Source organism: Myripristis murdjan, chromosome 7, assembly GCF_902150065.1.
Source record: "Myripristis murdjan chromosome 7, fMyrMur1.1, whole genome shotgun sequence".
In the NCBI taxonomy this organism is placed as follows: Eukaryota; Metazoa; Chordata; class Actinopteri; order Holocentriformes; family Holocentridae; genus Myripristis; species Myripristis murdjan.
Genome location: NC_043986.1, coordinates 3048254 through 3069182, shown reverse-complemented (window position 1 = coordinate 3069182; position 20929 = coordinate 3048254). Strand labels below are relative to the sequence as shown.

At 44.1% G+C, this 20929-nt stretch overlaps 1 protein-coding gene across 5 annotated transcripts in view; it reads left to right on the top strand.

Moving 5' to 3' along the window:
* Positions 1-20929, top strand: part of LOC115362019 (extracellular sulfatase Sulf-2-like) — a 77298-nt gene that overhangs the window by 24302 nt on the left and 32067 nt on the right. For all 5 annotated transcript variants that reach the window (XM_030055776.1, XM_030055780.1, XM_030055778.1 and 2 more), the window contains exons 3-7: positions 12645-12870; positions 13039-13159; positions 17583-17701; positions 18944-19095; positions 20388-20557. In XM_030055776.1, coding sequence (XP_029911636.1) covers positions 12711-12870; positions 13039-13159; positions 17583-17701; positions 18944-19095; positions 20388-20557 — 722 coding nt within the window. In that variant the 5' untranslated portion in view covers positions 12645-12710. The remainder of the gene's footprint in view (positions 1-12644; positions 12871-13038; positions 13160-17582; positions 17702-18943; positions 19096-20387; positions 20558-20929) is intronic.

Here is a 20929-nt window from a genome sequence, read left to right as displayed (position 1 = left end):
CATGTAAAACAAATGTCTCTCTCTCTCTCTCTCTCTCCCTCTCTCCCTCTCTCTCTCTCTGTGTAAAGTTATGTTTCCCATCAGTATGCCCGCTCACACACTCCTTCAGAGCGGCATGTGACAATGCGCAGAGACTGTGGATGGATGGATGGATGGATGGAGAATGAAAGGCGTGCAGCGGCGTGTAAATGGGCGAGAGAGGGATGGATAATGCATGGAGGGAGAGAGAGAGAGAGAGAGAGGGAGGCTAAAGAGAGACGTGTCCTGCTGTGTAAATGAGGTGGAGGGCAGAGAAACGTGTGGTGGTGTGTAAATATGGAGGAGAGGGATGGGAGGGTGTGTGTGTGTGTGTGTGTGTGTGTGTGCGAGAGAGAGAGAGAGAGAGAGAGAGAGAGAGAGAGAGAGAGACATGGTTGTGTAAATGAGGTCTTGTATTTGGATGATTCTTCTGTCTTCATGTACTATTCATGTTGAAGGGGTGTGTGTGCATGTGTGTGTGTGTGTGTGTGCGTGCATGTGCGTGTGTGTGTGTGCATGTGTGTGTGAGGAGGCAGCAGATGGGCAGAGCATCTCTTGAGGATTTTTAAAGGGATATTCCAACCTAAAGCAGAATCCCTCCATGTCCGTTTGTGTGTTTTGAAGAATAATGACATCATTACATTGCATCTTATTAAATTTTCAATTATTTTGCTTTACTTTCATTTTTCCTTGAATAAAATATAAAACAAAAATTCACATTGTTTATTTTAAACCACCAAACATACTTTTTTTTTTTTGTCCTGTCAGTCATTTTCTGTGGTGGAGCTCTCATTACGCTTTAATTAATTCAATTTAGGGATTTTTTGATTGAATTATTTTTTTAATTAAAAAAAAATTGGAAAAACCTTGACAAGGAAGCTCACAGAGTTGATATTCAGCTTGTGTTTACATTTTAAATCCATAAATTGATTTCCTTATTGATTCCAGGAGAGTCCATACTGTCTTCCCGTCTGCCAGTTAATTTAATTGAGGACGTAAAAATAATGCAATTTTTCATAAAGTGCTTCCTGTTTCTTTATTGTTTATTGTTTATTGTTGATCCCCATTAGTCACTGCCTCAGTAGTGACTATTCTTCCTGGGGTCAAATAAGAAATACAATATAATCAAAAGATTTACAAGCAAAACCTAATAAAAAAAATAAAATAAAAAAAATAAAATTTATTAAAGGGTTAGCACCTTGAGACGCACCATCACGTGTTCCTGGAAAACAAACAAAACACAACGACGCAACACTGACAACCTTCACAAACTGAAATAAACGAGTGAATAAATAAAACTGAGGCGAGCCGGTTCTCCTCAGGATGTCGCGGTCGTAAATAAACGGCTGGTATTCGGTGGATGTTGTGGCCGCCGTGCCGCCCGGCGAGGTCTGGAGGTGCTGCCGGTGTGGAGGCGGAGGCGGAGGCGGCGGGCCGGTCGGAGGCGTGGATGTGATCTGACTCTGCAGCAGAAGACACCTCGTCGCTCTTTGCAGCTGCTTTATTGATGAGGAAGCTGCGAGCGAGCGAGCGAGCGCCACATTTAGCGTTTCATTTTCCGAGCGGCGGCGTGAGCATGAATGTTGAATACTCGCCGCCTCATCACTTTTCATCTCGAGCTGCTGCTGCTGCTGCTGCTGCTGCTGTCACGGGAAAACCTCGTGACTGTTTTTTTTTTTCCTCGGTTCTTGAAAGACGTGACATGTCAGAGATACGAGGTGTCGCATCACTGAATGTTACTTGATGTTTTGATTTTTTTTTTTTTTTTTTTTGGGAAACAGTTTTCTTCTCTGTCTTTTGATGCTTTTTATAAAAACCCTTTCATGAACTCTACTTTTAGGTAAGAGCTGCACAAAAAAGAGGATGATTATGGTGCTGAGGGAGGGTAGGAATCATGCGAGCTTCAAAGATCAAAAGAGCTCAAGATGAACGTCCTGTTCATGTAAATGCGGCGTTCAGGGTTCAGATCTCGCCCGGGACGTTTATTCACTCGTCCTCTTTTCATCAGCCGATAAATAACTCAGTCAAACTTTATTTACACAGCACATTTTGTACATTAAAATGCATTCAAATGCGCTTTACATGAGAGAAGAGAACCAGAAGCCTTTCTCTGGTTCCTCTAGTTCTTCTTGATCTGGTAGTTTTTCTGGTCCCCGTGGTTCCCCTGTTTCCACCAGAGGAACCAGTCCTTCTTTTAACCTCAGGAGTTCAGTTCCTGGGTTCCCTCGTGAGAAAAGGAAAATAAAAAGCTCAAAACAGAGAAAAATTAGGATTACAAACATCTGATTTTCCTCTCTGCTATGTTCAATAAAAGGTGAATCTGGTCCTTGTGATTTCTCTGGTTCCTGTGGTTCCTCATGTTCCTCTGGTTCCTTCTTCCTCCTTTTCCATCAAAAACGTTTGGGAGCCCAAGGTCCAACGTTTTGCTTTTGGAAGAAGGTTTTGGTTTTGAAGTGAGTTCCCTGAGATGTTGAGAAGAAAACTGAGAATGATGAGAACCCATCAGGGATCTTCTTCAAACCCCAACCTGCCCGGTGGAAGTACCACCTCAGCTGTAGGGAGCATTTTGGGGCCCAGGAACTGAACTGCTGGGGGGAAACGATGGACTAGTTCCTCTGGTGGAAAGAAGGGAACCACAGGAACCAGACAGACTACACGAATCAGAGGAGCCAGAGGAACTGGAAAACGTCCCTGGTTCCTCAGAAAGGTTCCTGTGCTACTGCGGTGGAAAAGTGGTATTTGCTTCCTGCAGTTTCTGTGGTTCCTCTGGTTCCTTTTTCCACGTTCCATCAAAAACATTTGGGGACCAAAGATCCTAGGTCTTGCTGTTGGAGGAAGGTTTTAGGGTTGAAGTGAGTTCCTTAAGATGTTGTAATTTGTGTTTCCAATGCACAATGAGAACAGAGAACAGAGTAAACATGTTGATGTTTATTTACCACTGTTCTGCTGTAAGGCTGCATTTGATTCTGGGGAAGACACGTGTGGAGGCTGAAAATGAGATTTGAGGGGCAGGAACCTCCAGAGGTAGAAGGAGGAACCTGCTGGAGCTCAGTCTGACGATATGTTTCCCTCTCAAGGATCTGTCCTGGTGGAACCGTCTGTTTGCGGGTGATACAAGCCTCATTCGTTTAACCAGGGATCTTCAGCGTTAAAACTTCACCCCGACGGCACCCAGGAACTTGGGGAGAACCACCTTAGTTGCAGGTGGTACTTCCTTCCGGTGACAAGAGCCAGAGGAACCACAGGAAACAAAAGAACCAAAGGAACCAAAGGAACCAAAGGAACGTGGGGAACTGGAAAAGGCTCCTGGTTCATTAAAGAGGTTCCTGTGTTCCTGCAGTGGAAAAGGTGTATTTGGTTCCTTTGGTTCTTGTGGTTCCTCCCTCCCTCCGTCTGAGATCAGATGGACAGCGTGTCGGCTCAGTTTTACTGTGGAGAAGAAGGAGAGAGAGAGAGAGAGAGGAAGAGGAAGAGGAGGAGGAGGAGAGGAGTCAAGAGGAGAGGAAACGAGGAAAAGTGAGTAGGGAAAGGAAAACCGATGAAAAATCACAGGGATTATTCTAAAACGAGAGAGAGCGAGAGATTGAGTCAGAGTGCAGAGAGTGGGCAGAGCGAGGGAGCGAGTGAATGTGGAGAGAGAGAGAGAGAGAGAGTGGAGTGGAGATAGCGATCGCTGCAAACACAAGGGAGAACAAGAGAGGAACGAGGAAGAGAGCGAAGGAGAGCACAGGGAGAGAACGAGTGAGAGAGAGAGAGAAGGACGGAGAGACGGAAAGTAACAGAGACGATAGAGTGAGATAAACAGAGAGAGAGAGAGAGAGAGAACGACAGAGAGGGGCAACGGGAAAGTGCACAAGAGAGAGGAGAGGAGAGGAGAGGAGAGGAGAGGAGGGTCAGAGCACCGGTGTTGCCGCGGTGACTGTGTGGTTGTCGAGGGGACAGTGCTGTTGCCACGGGGATTCCATGCCGGCGCCGCGGTAACAGCCAGCAGGAGCTCAGGTTGTTGGTCCAGCGCCGGGCGAGCGAGGCAGCACCGCCATGAGGTGAGAGAGAGAGGGGGAGAGAGAGAGAGAGAGAGAGAAAGAGGGAGGTGATGTTGGACTGACGATCCTGATTATATTTCTGTGTTTCTCCTGTTTTCGCTCTTGTTATGCATGAATGTATGGAATGCACGCGCATGCCAAGAAAACAAGCTGAAACTGACACTGACATTTAATTGGAAATTGAAGAGAGAAGAAAAGAGAGAGGGTGCACAAAAGAGTGAGAAAGAGAGAAAGAGAGAGAGACGGGATGAGAACAGGCTGCATAGAAACAAAACATGAAGTTCAACAAGATCCAATTTTGCTAAAATATCACAGCCTTGAATTGTGATTCTGATCTGAAACCAGCAAAACAGAAGAGAAGAAAGAAAAGCACGAGAGAGAGAGCGAGAGAGAGTGAGAGAGAGAGAGAGAGAGAGAGAGGGGAGTTAGCTGTGGAGGGAGGAAAACAAACAGTCAGATTGTGTTGTTTGTTCTGCAGAGCGTTGGTTTCTGTCTCCTGCTTCCCGTTTGGTTTGTCTGCAGGATCAGGATCCGTCCGTCTGTCTGGAGCCTCCAAACCGCCCGCCGGGGTTTTCACACCTGCCGCCTTTCAGTCCGGCTCAGTCCGACTCCGCCGGGTTCCCTCCCGGCTGCGGGTTGGTTTGTTCCGGTGTGGAACCGAGACCGGCTGAGGAGGCGGTCCGTCTCTGTCTCGGTCACAAACGAACTGCAGTGCGACTCGTTTTTCTAGCATGAACCTGAACCGACTGAGATCCGACCCGATGACAGGGGGCGAAGTGCGTTTTTGAGCTGATCTGGTTTGGTCTGATCTGGATTGGTCTGACTGGTTTGGTTTGTTTTGGTCTGGTTGGGTTTTGTCTGGTTTTGTCCGGTTGGGTCTGGTTTGTTCTGATCTGGTCTGCTTTTGCCCAGTTTGATCCAGCGTGTTGCAGGTTGCTGTGGATTTAGCTGAAGTTCCTCTGGTCTGGTCCGGTAGGGTCGCGTTTGCCTGATCTGGTTTGTTCCGATTTGGTCCAGTTTGGTCTGGTCTGGTCAGGTGTGGTCTGGTTTGGTCTGGTCTTTTTTGGTCCAGTTTGGTCTGATCTGGTCTGGTCAGGTGTGGTCTGGTTTGGTCCAGTCCGGTCCGGTCCAGTCCTGATCTGATTTAGTTCAGTTTGGTTCAGTTTGGTCTAGTCTGGTTAAGTCCAGTTTGGGCTGTTTTGGTCCAGTTTGGTCAAGTTTGTTCTGGTTTGGTCCAATTTGGTCTGGTTTGGTCCGGTTTGGTCCAGTTTGGTCTGCTCTGGTTGGTCCAGTTTAGTCCAGTTTAGTCCAGTTTGGTCCTGTTTGGTCCAGTTTAGTCTGGTTTGTTTTTTTCCAGTTTGGTTCATGGTAGTCCAGTTTGGTTCAGTTTGGTCCGGTTTAGTCTGGTTTGGTCTGGTTTGGTCTGGTTTCGTCCGGTTTGGTCCAGTTTGGTCTGCTCTGGTTGGTCCAGTTTGGTCCAGTTTAGTCCAGTTTGGTCCTGTTTGGTCCAGTTTAGTCTGGTTTGTTTTTTTCCAGTTTGGTTCATGGTAGTCCAGTTTGGTTCAGTTTGGTCCGGTTTAGTCTGGTTTGGTCTGGTTTCCTCCGGTTTGGTCCAGTTTGGTCTGCTCTGGTTGGTCCAGTTTAGTCCTGTTTGGTCCAGTTTGGTCCAGTTTGGTTCGGTTTGGTCCAGTTTAGTCTGGTTTGGTCTGGTTTGGTCTGGTTTAATCTGGTTTGGTCCAGTTTGTTCTGGTTTGTTCTGGTTTGTGTGCTGCCTGCAGGACAAAGAGAGACAAAGCATTTAAAAATATCGAGGGCGTCTCGTGTGTCTTCAGGTTGAGTTTCAGTGAAGTCCCGGCGCTCTCCAACAGTTTCTTCATCGCTCTTATGACTCAAATCTCTTATTTTAAGAAACAGGCAGAAATTCGAGATCAGCAACTGAAAATAAAACTGAATCCAACACAGAGCCGCCGGTCGGAGGCTGAGGGTGAGTCAGCCGGCGAGCGGAGACACGACGCAGCGCTCTGACTGGAAACCTGCCGCAGCCACTCTGACATATTTACTGCTAACAGTCAGGAAATATTGGCTGACATATTGATCAAAGAGAGAAAAAAATATTGGCAAGTGTATTGATCTTCGTGTCCAAGCTTTTGATATGAAAACAAGACAGAAATATTCCAATAATGTCAGAAGCTTGTGACGACTCATTTACTGTCAACAGGCTGAGCAGCTCTGCCACTTTCATTTTCCACATCCAGCCATTGGAGCCGACCTGACCTCTGACCTCTGACCTTTAAAACACAACAGCCGGCCTCATTTTCCCTTCCTCTCAATGTCTCTCTCCCTCTCTATCTCTCTCTCTCTCTCTCTCTGCTCCACTCTGTATCTCCGTTTCTCCCTCCGTTATGTTTCTCTCTCTCTTATTGACATTCATAGCATTTCATTTTGAGTGCTTCGCTGGCAGCCACGCCCACCGCTCATCAATATTCATGAGCCGCCGGAGCCGAAGAGGGCACACTCGGATGAGAGTCGACAGAATTTATGAGGCTCGGAGGCGTTTTTATCTGCGTTCCTGTAGTTCACAAGTGCATCGCCGCACGTGTCCGAACAGCAGATATGGAAAGTCAGACATGAATATTTATGTTTTCCCATCTGCCCTCTGTCTGTCTTGGATTATATATGGATTACATATGGTTTATGTGTGGTTTACTGTCGTGGCGTCCTGCTCAGAGCTTCCTGTGCCAGATTTAAAAAAAAAAAAAAAAAAAAAAAATGAAATATCAGGAATAAAAAAACAGTCTGGTTTCACCTCGGGCTGGATTTCAGCACCAGCCACCAAACCCAACCCGCTTCTGTCTCCAAAATCACAAATCACACCGGGACGCCGCAGCTCGCCACATTCATTTTCCACACACACACACACACACACACACACACACACACACACACACACACACACACACACATTTCCTGCCAGGTGATCCTGCAGCAATTTAACACTTATTGTGAAATTTCATTTCGGATATGAACATGAAGTCCTGCTAGTCAGACTGATTTACTACTGAGTTGTACAGTGGGCACAGCGTGAGTGTGTGAGTGTGTGTGTGTGTGTGTGACCCAGAATGAAAGGGAACAATAATAATAATAATAATCCCTCACGCGCAGTCTGACTGCAGGTCAGTTTTCAGGTCAGTTTCATAATGAGACTTTGTGACATAATGAACCGAGCAGCTGCCCGGCTGCTGCCTCGGCTTCCAGCTTTTCACCGACAGACACAACAAAACTAAAACAAAATGCACTCATAACTTTTTTAATTTTGTTTTTATTTATTTATTTTATTTTATTCATTGAAAAACAAAACAAAAAAACAATACACTGTAAGCACAACATTCCAAAATCTTGAATGAAAGGGAGCAGAAAGAAGAATAATCTTATTTAATCTGCCCCTTTATCCCAAAAAATTAATTTGCAAAGCACTTCAATTAAAACAACAACAACAACAACAACAACAAAATAAACAAAATTGAAATAAAATAAAATAGCTGCCGGCCACAACACAGACAGTCATATTCTTTTTCCTGAGTTCCAATTCAATTTATCTCATTCAAATGTTCAAACGTCCATTATATATATATATATATATACATTCATATAGGCTACTTTACCTTTCATGACAATGATTATGACAATCAAACATAACAAACATATTTCATTATATTTCCTTAACATACTGGCTTTAATTGTTCTTTTATTACCAGGGCTCTAAATCACAATTTTCAGCCAAAGCTCCTGGTTGATCAGCAAAAGAGAAAACAGTGGAGAGTGAAAGTCCAGAGAGACGTCAGGTCAGATTTCAACTAAAACAATTTCCCCGTGGTGGGACTAATAAAGGCTTCACTTATTTAATTTACATAATTAATTCACGCCGCATCGTGTAACGCTATCAAACAGTAACATTAGCTGGACGTGGCTGAATGCTAACGGGAGCTAACAGGTGATCCAATCTGTTGTTTTACCTGGAAATCTGAGCCTGAATCCATCAAGTTTTGTCTGATTCTCCACGTTTATAAAAGCTACAACCTGAAACACAGCGGGACGTCAGAGGAAGATGGCTGCCAGTTAATAATAATAATAGTAATAACATTGTAATAACTACAATATTGACTGGAGAATTGTTTCACCTGTTTTTCACAAATCCACAAATCTACAAAGCTCGTTTCATTCCAAGGCTCAGCCACCGCCTGCAACTTAAAATCTGCCATGAACTCATGTTTTACCTAATTTATTGATTTAAGCAGGTGTTTATTAATTTATTAATTCATTGTATTTGGCCGTAACGAACGCTGCCTCCTGGTGTTTTACCGTAACAGAACATGTGTGCAACTGTTTGGCTCTGAAAAAGGTTCACATGATCACCTGGAGGTTCAGTCATCAGCCCAGCAGGGGGACATGTGGGTGTTTTGTACCTCTGAGGACAGAAACAGACTCGGGCTGAACCCGTGTTTCTGAGAGTGTTGTCTTCTTCTTCTTCTTCTTCTTCTTCTTCTTCTTCTTCTTCTTCTTCTTCTTCTTTAATCTGCACCTCTCTGTGGATCCAGTCTTCTTGTTGCTGCTAACATGCAAACTTCAACATTAATGACCTTTCTGGCTTTCCGTCCGGCCCTGTGAGGTCAGACCGACCCGACCTAAGCTCCTGTTAGCTCCCTGACCCCCGACCCCTGACCTGCAGGTGCTCTGCAGACTCGTGTGGAGACTCATGCTGCCGCCTCGTCCTGGCGGCGGCGGCAGAGTTCGGGTGGATGTTGGATCCTGCGGCGCCGCGAACGCACGGCCTCGTCACGCGCCTGTGACCTCAGAGCCGCTGGTTTCATAACACTCTCCATACTGTAGCACAGAGGAGCTCACACACTGCACACACACTGCACACACACACACACTGCACACACACACTGCTCACACACTACACACACACTGCAGAGTATCCTCCTCTGTAGTCTGTAGGCAGAGACATTTATATACTGAGAGAGCGAGCGAGCGAGCGAGCGAGCCAGGGTAGAAACACAGAGAGAGAGAGATGAAAATGAACAAATTACATTAAAAGTTTTGAAGAGTCGACAGAATTCACATGTGAACGAGACACACACACACACACACACAGACTGCAGGGAGGAGAAAATACACAGGCGGGGATTAAAGTGGTAAATTTATCAGAAAAAAAAACTGCAAAAAAATCAATTCAAGATTCAAGATTCAAGATTGCTTTATTGTCATTTCTCATGCACTTACGTACATAAAATGAAATATCGTTCCCCCAGCCTCTGTCTGTGCCCACAATCAATAAACAGCTGGACAAAATAAAAGTAAAATACACAAAATAAAAGTAAAATTTGGACTAAACTGAAAATTCTGAGATTATAAACTCAGAAACTTCTGAGACAAAAAAAAAAAAAAAAAAAAAAAAAACTCAAGGAACCAAGAACCAAGAACTGGATTCAGCAAAGTGAAGTGATGTGGTTCCTTGACCAAAAAAAAAAAAAAAAAAAAGGCCAAAAAAAAGGGAAAAAAGGAAAAGAAAAACAATTTTACAAGTTTTGTTTCTCATACATTTGTGGTTTTTTCCTCATAAATTTACCGCTGTAATCTCAATCTCAGTCTACAAAGAAAAAAAGAAAAAAACCTGATTTGTGGTCTGAGTCCAGAACCCCAACCTCCTCCTCAGCATCTGGACTCTGAAGAGACGTTGCTGTGACTTGGGCCGATTCAGAAGAAAACAATCTGCTGATTCTGGGCTCAGATCAGCAGGATCTCCTTGTTCCTGAATCCCATGTCAGAGTAGAATCTGCTGAGGGGATCAGCTGCAGGCCTGAGACACGGCCAGCAGGGGGCAGCACAGGTGGAGCCCTCAGAAATGGAAGAGAATAAGAAAGATAATTATAATGAAAATGTTTTTTTTTTTTTCATAAATTTCCCACTTTAATCTTGAAAATTCTGCGTGTTTTCCGCAGAATGTGACTCCACCTTCCTCGCCTGTGTGATTTATTTCCGTACGCCGTCAGCGTTGAGCCATTCAGATCCAAATCGCCGTTTTAAAAATGCACCAGGCTTCCCACCGCCGTCACTGAAATCATAACCTTTATTCTTTCGTGTAATTTCACATTAGTCTCGTTCGCCAACGCCGAGGAGACGCCTCCTCCGATGCGTTCAGGCTCTCCACGCTTCATCTTCAGAGCCTCTCCTGACCGAGGCGCCGACATCCTCAGAGCCGCTTTCAGAAATTCACTGTCGGCTAAGAAATAAATGCCGCCGTTTTTTGTATTTTATTTTTAATGTCTCATGTCCCCAAAGAAAAGTCAGATGACTGAAATCAGCACTGCAGCGGTGTGTGTGATACAAACCGCCTTTACAGACAGGACAGAGGGGCCGTCACGTCCTGAGGGGGCGGGGCTCCAGCTTTGACCGCCACCGTGCTGTGGAGAGGTAGGTGTGTGTGTGTGTGTCTGTAAAACACACACACACACGTTTGTTTCTTCATCGTCTTTGAATTCTTCCATCGCAGTTTCAGTTTCATCGACATGAAACTCAACTCGACAGCAAAACTTTCTGCGACGTTGTGTTGTGTGTGTGTGTGTGTGTGTGTGTGCAGCCCTCTCTCTCAGCGGGGTGTGTGTGTAATCTCAGTATATTCACAGCTGGAGCCAACGCACCACTTTAACTATGAGAGCTTCACCACAACTGACACTGCTGGGTGGCTGCCTGTGTGTGTGTGTGTTTATGTATGTGTGTGTGTGTGTGTGTGTGTGTGTGTGTGTTTATGTATGAGTGTGTATGTGTGTGGGGTGTGTGTGTGTGTGTGTGTGCGTGTGTGCATTTTTTTCCTTTTCCTGAAGAGCAGTGAGCCTCCTCCTGTGTTTTGATTAGTGGCTAATCTGCATGACGCACCCTGCTGTGAGACACACACACACACACAGACACACACACATACACACACACATACATAAACACACACACACACATTCCTGCTGTGCTTTGCGTCAGTGTGACCGACAGGATTGCAGTTTTTATTATCAGAGATACAAAAGACTGCAAGTAATAACCGTTCTGTTTGTGTGTGTGCGTGTGTGTGTGTGTGTGTGTGTGTGTGTGTGTGTGTGTGTGTGTGTGTGAATCCTGATTTCAGCGTCCTGTCACGTTCTCCTGTAATCATTTTATACCAAAAAAGAAAACGAAAAAAAAAAAAAAAAATACAGACAATGCAGTGTTTTTATTTTTCAGAGAACATTTTCATCAATATTCTCTCCACAGCAAATAAACCCGGCGCATCACACTCGCTTCACACACACACACACACACACACACACACACACCACCACCACCACCACTACCACAATAAAAAATCAATCATTTTTTAGTCACAGTGGCTGTTTGGTATGAGAGCTCCTCTGCAGAAACCTGCGTCAGAAGTCCTGCAGCCTCAAACCTTCATCTTCCTTCCAACCAAGTCAGAAAAACACCGGTGGGACGAGATAATCCCACAGAAACAAGGCAGAATAAGGCAGATTATCCTGTACTATCAAGAAAATGACACTTGATTCAAGAAAAAAAAAGTTGATTGTTGGAAACAAGTGGGATTATCTTTTTTTCTTTTTAGTGAAAGCGCCGGCTAAACTCCCAAAGAAGTCGATGTCATTCAGGTTCAGCCTAATCTAATCTAATCTAAGACAGCAATCTAATCTAAGACAGTAATTTCACTTGGAGGAATAAATCTCCTGAAACTTGACTATGTGGCTGGATAATATCCACAAAAGTCCCCTGCTGATCCTCTGCTGCTGTTTTTTTTTTAAAAGTACATTCTGTCACATAAATAATGGAATCGTCAGCGAAGCCGTTTTTACGTTTGCACCAAAATCATGGGATTCTAACTGTCACCCTTCCTTTGTTTTATGTTTTTTATTCTCTTCTTCTTAACTGTTTTTATGTCTTCCTTTGTGTTTACTTATTGCAGCTGTCCAGCCAAAACCTTTAATAAAATCATATTTTCAGAAACCAGTGAGAACAGTTTTGTCTCCAGGTTGACGACTGTACATTAGTTTTGTAAAGTTTCATGATCCTGAGGCTTGTAGAGCTTCCCGAACCCGCAGAGGAGCACATAAACACTCAAATTAAGCTAAAATATGAAAATCACTGTATAGATATTTTACTGTTTCTGTGTCCTCCTCTGTTTTATCTCTTTTCTATATCTTATTAATTTTTGCTCTTGCTCTTGCTGTCTCTGTTGTTTGTTTTTCAGCTGATTACCTGGTTTTATCATGCACTATTTGCACTTTTGCATTTTATTCACTTTATTGTAAAGCACTTTGACAAAGCACTACACCATCTGTGAAAAGTGCTATATAAAGTGTAGTGGTAGTAATAATAATAATAATAATAATAATAATAATGAATGCAACTGAAAGGATTCTTTAAAGTACAGATCAAACATGAATGTGACCTGTAGTTTCTCTATAATAAATCGATCGATTCCTGCAGATCTTTTAAAGTATCACAAATACTTTTCTCTTAAAGTGTAAATGATGTTTTGTCTTCCAGAGGCTGAGGCTACGGCGGGAAAGCAGCTGATTGGTCGACCTTTAGGGAGGTCAGGGGTCGCGGGCCATGGCGGGCCGACTCCTCCTCTTGCTGTTCGTCTTGCTGGCGACAGGCCACGCCCAGTTCCAGTACGGCCAGCGATTCAAGCCCCGCCTCCAGAGAGACCGCCGTAACATCCGGCCAAACATCATCCTGATCCTGACTGACGACCAGGACGTGGAGCTCGGTAACAGATTACAGCGTTTGGGATTATAATCTCTGCACAGCTGCGCTGAGCGTGGAGCTCAGAGCAGCTCATGTTTATTTCTCTGTGTGTGTGTGTGTGTGTGTGTGTGTGTGTGTGTGTGTGTGTTTGTGTGTGTGTGTGTGTGTGTGTGTGTGTGTGTGTCTGCAGGGTCGATGCAGGCCATGAACAAAACTCGCCGCATCATGGAGGAGGGCGGGACTTACTTCTCCAACGCCTTCGTGACCACGCCCATGTGCTGTCCGTCACGTTCGAGCATGCTCACCGGGAAGTAAGTCACTTCCTGTCCACAAATGTCTTGTCGTTGTCCCTCCCCAAAACTTAACGTGATCTATTTTCTAATTTTTGTTTTTCTTTCTGTCTTTTTTTAAACCAAGTATTGTTCATTAAGTATTTGCAAATTAAAAGCCGGATGTGTGTTGGCATTTCCAAAACTGTAAATTTTGACACTGCAGTCTTGTCTTTTAAAACATTTATATATGTATATATATATATATATATACACTATATTGCCAAAAGTATTCGCTCGGCTGCCTTCACACACATATGAACATGAGTGACATCCCATTCTTAAACCATAGGATTTAATATGATGTGGGCCCATCCTTTGCAGCTATAACAGCTTCAACTCTTCTAGGAAGGCTTTCCACAAGGTTTAGGAGTGTGTTTATGGGAATTTTTGACCATTCTTCCAGAAGTGCATTTGTGAGGTCAAACACTGATGTTGGTCGAGAAGGCCTGGCTCTCAGTCTCCGCTCTAATTCATCCCAAAGGTGTTCTCTCGGGTTGAGGCCAGGACTCTGTGCAGGCCAGTCAACTTCTTCCACACCAAACTCGCTTATCCATGTCTTTATGGACCTTGCTTTGTGCACTGGTGCGCAGTCGTGTTGGAACAGGAAGGGCCATCTCCAAACTGTTCCCACAAAGTTGGGAGCATGAAATTGTCCAAAATGTCTTTGTATGCTGAAGCATTAAGAGTTCCTTTCACTGGAACTAAGGGGCCGAGCCCAACGTCCGAAAAACAACCCCACACCATAATCCCCCCTCCACCAAACTTTACACTTGGCACAATGCAGTCAGACAAGTACCGTTCTCTTGGCAACCACCAAACCCAGACTCGTCCATCAGATTGCCAGACGGAGAAGCGTGACTCGTCACTGCAGAGAACATGTGTCCACTGCTCTAGAGTCCAGTGGCGGTGTGCTTTACACCGCTGCATCCGATGCTTTGCATTGTGCTTGGTGATGTAAGGCTTGGATGCAGCTGCTCGGCCATGGAAACCCATTCCATGAAGCTCTCTGCGTACTGCTCTTGAGCTAATCTGAAGATCACATGAAGTTTAAAGGTCTCAAGCTATTGACTCTGCAGAAAGTTGGCGTCCTCTGCGCACTATGCGTCTCAGCATCCGCTGACCCCGCTCTGTGATTTTATGTGGCCTACCACTCCGTGGCTGAGTTGCTGTCGTTCCCAATCGCTTCTACTTTGTTATAGTACCACTAACAGTTGATTGTGGAATATTTAGTAGCGAGGAAGTTTCACAACTGGACTTACTGCACAGGTGGCATCCTATTACATTACTATTACAGCACCATGCTGGAATTCACTGAGCTCCTGAGAGCGACCCATTCTTTCACAAATGTTTGTAGAAGTAGTCTGCATGCCTAGGTGCTTGATTTTATACACCTGTGGTCATGGAAGTGATTGGAACACCTGAATTCAATGATTTGGATAGATGAGCGAATACTTTTGGCAATATAGTGTATATATATATATATATATATATATGTATATATATAATTTTCACTTTGTTTTTGTTTCACTAATTTTTTTTGCTAATGTGTTACTACTGTTAAATTTTTTTATTTTTGTATTTTATTTTATTTTATTTCTTTCTCATTTGTTGATCGCTTTTCTTCGCTTTTCAAAAGAAAATCCAAAGTGAACTTTCTCAGGTTTCAGGGGCTCATTCCACTTTAATATAAACTCACCAGAAATCATTCCAATACACAAAAATGTATGAGTGATTAATTTTTTCACATTACACTTTAAGGGCTCTAGTTTCGCAGACCTGGCGAGGCGCGGGCGCAGCGCAGCTGCGCTGCGCCAACTGGGTGTGTCCAAGTGGATTTTGCAAGTTTGGCACGCCGTGCGCCATGGCGCAACTACTGCGCCGTTCCTCCTACCGGCGCAAGGGAGGAGAGAAGGCGTGGTGTGGGTTTGACACAGCCGATTCACTTTAAACCAATCAAATGAGCCCCTGTCCTCGCCTTTAAAATGCGCTGCGCGAAGGCGTAGTGGTAGTCTACACATTTGACATGGATGAAGAGAGCAGCCGCATCACACACGCACTGAGGCCAGTCTTGGATGCTGCGATGTTGCTGGAGCTACCTGCCACCCATCTGTCCATCCATCCATCTAACCACCCATCCATCCATGCATCTATCCTTAAATTTGTCTTCCTGAGTCCCCTGTCTTTCCATTACCTACCTGCCTCGCATCTCTTTTTTTCCAGCTCTGTCACCGTCTGTTAAAGTTATTGATTTTTACGAGCAAATATAAATTTTACTGTGAAGCCCCCATTTTTAATGAATGTTTTTACCTCAAAGGATAATCCTCGCCATATTCATATAAACAGCCTACATGTTTGTTTTGCAACTTTCGACTCCATCACTTACTGATGCAACAACACACTAGAGATTAAAACAAAATCCGGTTCATGAAAGCTTTTACATTCGCTGTTCTAAACGCCCAGTGTCTGTCAAGGAACCGATGCATTTTACATTTTCTATATGTGTGGAATCAGGGTTTCATTCATTCATTCATCTTCTAAACCGCTTATCCTCACTAGGGTCGCGGGGGGGTGCTGGAGCCTATCCCAGCGCTCACAGGGCGAAGGCAAGGAAACACCCTGGACAGGTCGCCAGTCCATCGCAGGGCAAATCAGGGTTTCCGTTAGAAAAAATTGGCACAGGACAACGTGACCGGCAGGTTTTCAATTTACCGGACAAATGTTTGAAATTCCGGTCAAATATTATCTGAATTTACTGAGCTTAAAATTATATGCAGGCTATATAAGAATGATATCAAGGCATGTCAATTAATAGCGTAATCTTTTTATTGAAAAGCAGGCTGTATCAAATTAAATTAGTGCCGTCAATTGACTCACGTGCGTAACGTCTAAAATTAATAAATAAATATTGCACAAGCCTGTGCTGTTTTAACATGAACGTTGCATACAATTGCAACTACAATTTGCAAACAAAAAAACTGGCTCATATCATTTTAATAACGCGGCGTGCTGCCAACTTGAAATCAAATAGATGCAATAAAAACTTAATTCATCAGCTGAATTAAAATCAAAAGTCTCAAGTGTCTCACCGCAACTTGCAATGCGCATCAGTCTTGTGACCTTGTTCTCCGCGCTGTTTTGATCCGGTTCTGCAGAAAAAAACCCTCTCTCTCCCTCTGGTACACCGGAGACAGGGATCACGCAGTCTATTTTTTTTTTTTAATTATAAATAAAATTACGTGGAAATTGACTGTTTTAATAAAATTCAAATTGTGAATATTTTCACCGGACATTTAAAAATTACCGGACTTTGGCAGATTTTACCAGTCATAGTCCGGTGATTGCTGGATAACGAAAACCCAGAGTGGAATATTTAAATATATATGGAAGAAAAACTGTAGTTAACAGGGGCAGCGCCAGACACCATAACTGGAAAAAAGACATCACTGTATGGGACACATTGTTTGACTGACAGGTGATCAGGTTGGGTTTCCATTACGCTGCCAAACGGTGCCAATCTCCTTTGATCTGACATCAGTTGTGACGGCACAGTCGATATGGAGATACGTTTATGTGCTGACTGAGATAGTAGCATTGAATAGTGGTTTCTGTGGGTATTTATTGCATTGTTAATGTGCCTGACATTCTGGAAACCTGCCTGTGAGGTTGTGGTGACGTGTGCGCACTGCCCGCCTGTCAGCCAAACTTCCACTGCGCCAGCCACGCTGCGCCTTGCGCCGAAAGTAGACGTGGTTTCAGGAGGCGAGCTTTTGGCGCACCTCGGCGAAGCCTTTTGGCACGAAACTGTCACTGCGCCAAGCTGAATCTGTCGACACCTCCCCCTGCTGCGCCGCCACTCCCATCTCGGCGCAGATCCGTCTGCGAAACTTGGAAACCGTTCGCCTCGCGCGTTGCGCTGGTCGAAACTAGCTCTGCGCGGGGTGCGCCTCACTGCGCCACCCTGCGCTGCGCCGGGAAACTAGAGCCCTCAGTCTCACAACTTTGACTCTGTTTGTCAGTGTTTAATACTGAAAAAAACGAAATATCTTTTCATAAGAGATTATTCATAAAGACAGATCACCTCAGTTTTAGGTCTGATGCGCAGTGGCATGGGAAAGTTGAAGCTGAATATATAATTATTTTGAATAATTTAAACGCTGATGAATGCATCAGGAATGAAAAAGCGTGGCACAATCATTTGGAAGTTGAAAGAAAACAAATAGAAAAAGTCACCAGCTGCCAAAACCGTCTCTCCGTCTGTCTGTGGATTATTATTTTAATTATTATTTTAATTTAATTCCTGCCTGATTAACGGGCTTAACGAGGGTGTAATTGGCCGTTGGACCCGTCTCTCTCTCTCTCTCTGACGGTCTCCGTGTCTCCGTGTCTCCGTGTCTCCCTGCAGGTACGTCCACAACCACAACACCTACACCAACAACGAGAACTGCTCCTCGTTGTCATGGCAACGGCAGCACGAGCCGCGGACCTTCGGCGTTTACCTCAACAACACTGGATACAGGACGGGTAACACACACACACACACACACACACACACACACACACACATGCAGAGGGAGTTTGGCTTTAACTCTTCCCATTCCAGCTATTTTCTGAGACTCACTGTAGTGGAAGGAGGAGCAGGGGGGCTTCAGGGGAAGGTCAAAGGTCAACAGTAGGAGCCAAACAGAAGTGGTGAACATCATCGGAGAGCTGGATCCTGGAGATGAACTTCAGATGCAGCTCAGCTCTGTGGGTCAAGCTGTTATAGTCATAAATCTGGAATAACCATTGTGTTTCAGTTAGGCGCCTGATTATGTTATTTATTTAGAGTGTATAGGAGTCAGAACATTATGATGGAAGTTTATGAAGCCTTTCATATGATCAGTTATGTGTCCTAAGTTGTCGCAGTGATTTTTAAGTTGATATCATTTATTACACAAATTTGGTGCAAAATTTAACCATTTCTGACCACTGGAGAATTAATAAAAACAGTCAAAAATCCTCCATAATCCCACATTAGGACACCCAGACCTTGAGGAACTCCACAATAAAATTCAGGCTTTGATTTGGTGCCAAAAACTTTGGACATCTGGAGATTTCTGTAAGAATTTTCATTTTCCCTGTGATCGGATATCGAGCGTTGTGTTGTGTAAACGTGTCAGAAACTGTCCCTTCCTATCAGTCCAGCTGGAGAAGCAGAGCTCCTCTGAACAGCCTCGCTCTCTAGTTTGTGTGTGTAAAGTCTGATGAGGCTGTGATTCTCCTAGAGGTCACTAGAGGTCATTTTCTCCAGCGACGTCCAGTTTGACAAAAGTCTCTGGCTGCAGTGAAATGGCTGCTATGGGGGCCAACATCATCACACAGGAATCAAATGTGGCTCATTGAATCCACAAGAGTCTCAGCTTTCCAGTCAAAGCCAACTGATGCAGCTCCAAGACTGTTTAGGCCCCAGTCTGCACACACACACCATTTTACAACAGGCCACAAGAACACATGTGGACTGCAGGCTTTGGGGCCCAAACTGCATGGGATTAGCAGAAGGTGGGCGTGTCTGCAAAGGGGAGAGAACCCATTTTCATTCACACAGCTGGAGGTCAGAGGTCAAGGCTGGAGACACACATGACAGATTTTACCGCAAAAAAAAAATTTAGCCGAACTTTGCAGCGACATTTAGCCACCTAGCCGACAACCTAGCATGACACCGATTTTGCTCTCTCTCTCTCTCTCTCTCTCTCTCTCTCTCTCCCTCTCTCTCTCTCCCTCCAGCGTTCTTCGGGAAGTATCTGAACGAGTACAACGGCTCGTACGTTCCCTCGGGGTGGAGGGAGTGGCTCGGCCTGGTGAAGAACAGCCGCTTCTACAACTACACACTGTGTCGCAACGGCGTCCGAGAGAAGCACGGAGCCCAGTACCCGCAGGTCTGCACACACACACACACACACACACACACACACACACACACACGCACACACAGGTCAGTCAGTATCCATCACACACAGATTGAAGTGCAGGGTGTTTACCTGCATCTCCGTCATGGATTCAGACTTTAAGCTTTTTTTTTTTTTTTTGACAGATTAGGTTTTGACATTTTAATCTCAGCTTGAACTTTACCCTTAACTTTGATTTTAGCTTGAACTTGAACTTTAATGTTAATCTTCATCTTTATTTAACGTCTACATTTACTTTCACTTTCACTTTCATTTTGATTATTTGTTGAACTGTTTCACCTTAACTTTAGCATTCACCTTAACTTTTAGCATTCACCTTAACTTAAACATTCACCTCAACTTTAGCATTCACCTTAACTTAAGCATTCACCTTAACTTCAACATTCACCTTAACTTTAGCATTCACCTTAACTTCAACATTCACCTTAACTTTAACATTCACCTTAACTTCAACATTCACCTTAACTTTAACATTCACCTTAACTTTAGCATTCACCTTAATTTTCACATTCACTTTAAATTTAGCATTCACCTTAACTTCAACATTCACCTCAACTTTAGCATTCACCTTAACTTAAGTGTTCACCTTAACTTCAACATTCACCTTAACTTTAGCATTCACCTTAACTTAAGTGTTCACCTTAACTTCAACATTCACCTTAACTTTAGCATTCACCTTAATTTTCACATTCACTTTAACTTTAGCATTCACCTTAACTTCAACATTCACCTCAACTTTAGCATTCACCTTAACTTAAGTGTTCACCTTAACTTCAACATTCACCTTAACTTTAGCATTCACCTTAACGTCAACATTCACCTTAACTTTAACATTCACCTTAACTTTAAAATTCACCTTAACTTTAGCATTTACCTTAACTTTAGCATTAACTTAAACTTGAGACTTACCTTTCACTTGTTTAACTTTCACTTTGATGTTATCTTTATCTTTAACTTGCATTTTGACTTTCATATTTACAGTTTAACTTCATCTTAACTTAAGCTTTCACTTCAACTGAACTTATTTGAACTTTAATGTTCAATTGAAGTTTAACTGTAAATTGAACAAAATGCTTTACCTTTACGTTTAATCTGAATTTTAACCCTAAAATTAACTTTAATCCTGACCAGAACCATAATCCCAACTGTAACCCTAAACGAGAACAACGGCAGGAAATAGACCAGAATGCAATGCAGTCACATAACAAATGACTTCTGTTGTGTGTGTGTGTGTGTGTGTGTGTGTGTGTGTGTGTGAACAGGACTACCTGACAGACCTGATAACGGCAGAGTCCATCAGGTATTTCCGCTCCTCAAAGCGAGTGTATCCTCACCGGCCGGTCCTGATGGTGCTGAGCCACGCGGCGCCGCACGGCCCCGAAGACTCCGCCCCCCAGTACAGCAACGCCTTCCCCAACGCGTCGCAGCACATGTACGCACACACACACACACACACACAGGCACAGGCACACAGTATGACTAAGTCGTGGTAAGCCGGCAGAACAATGGAGCGGCTCTGTTCTGAGCTTCAGGCTAAATCCTGAACCAAAGTACACAATCCCTCCTCTGTGTGTGTGTGTGTGTGTGTGTGTGTGTGTGTGTGGACTCTACCAGTTGTGTGAGATAACGCTGAGTGCTGTGTGTAGGTGGAGGAGAGTCACGTCCTCATGCTGTCTCTGTCTCAAAGTGTCTTAAAGAATTTAAACTGAAGGACGAACGAGGTCAGATCTGGATCTGGATCCGGATCTGGATCTGGATCCGTCCATTAACGACAGAAAACCCGTTATCATCTCGTTAAATTAGT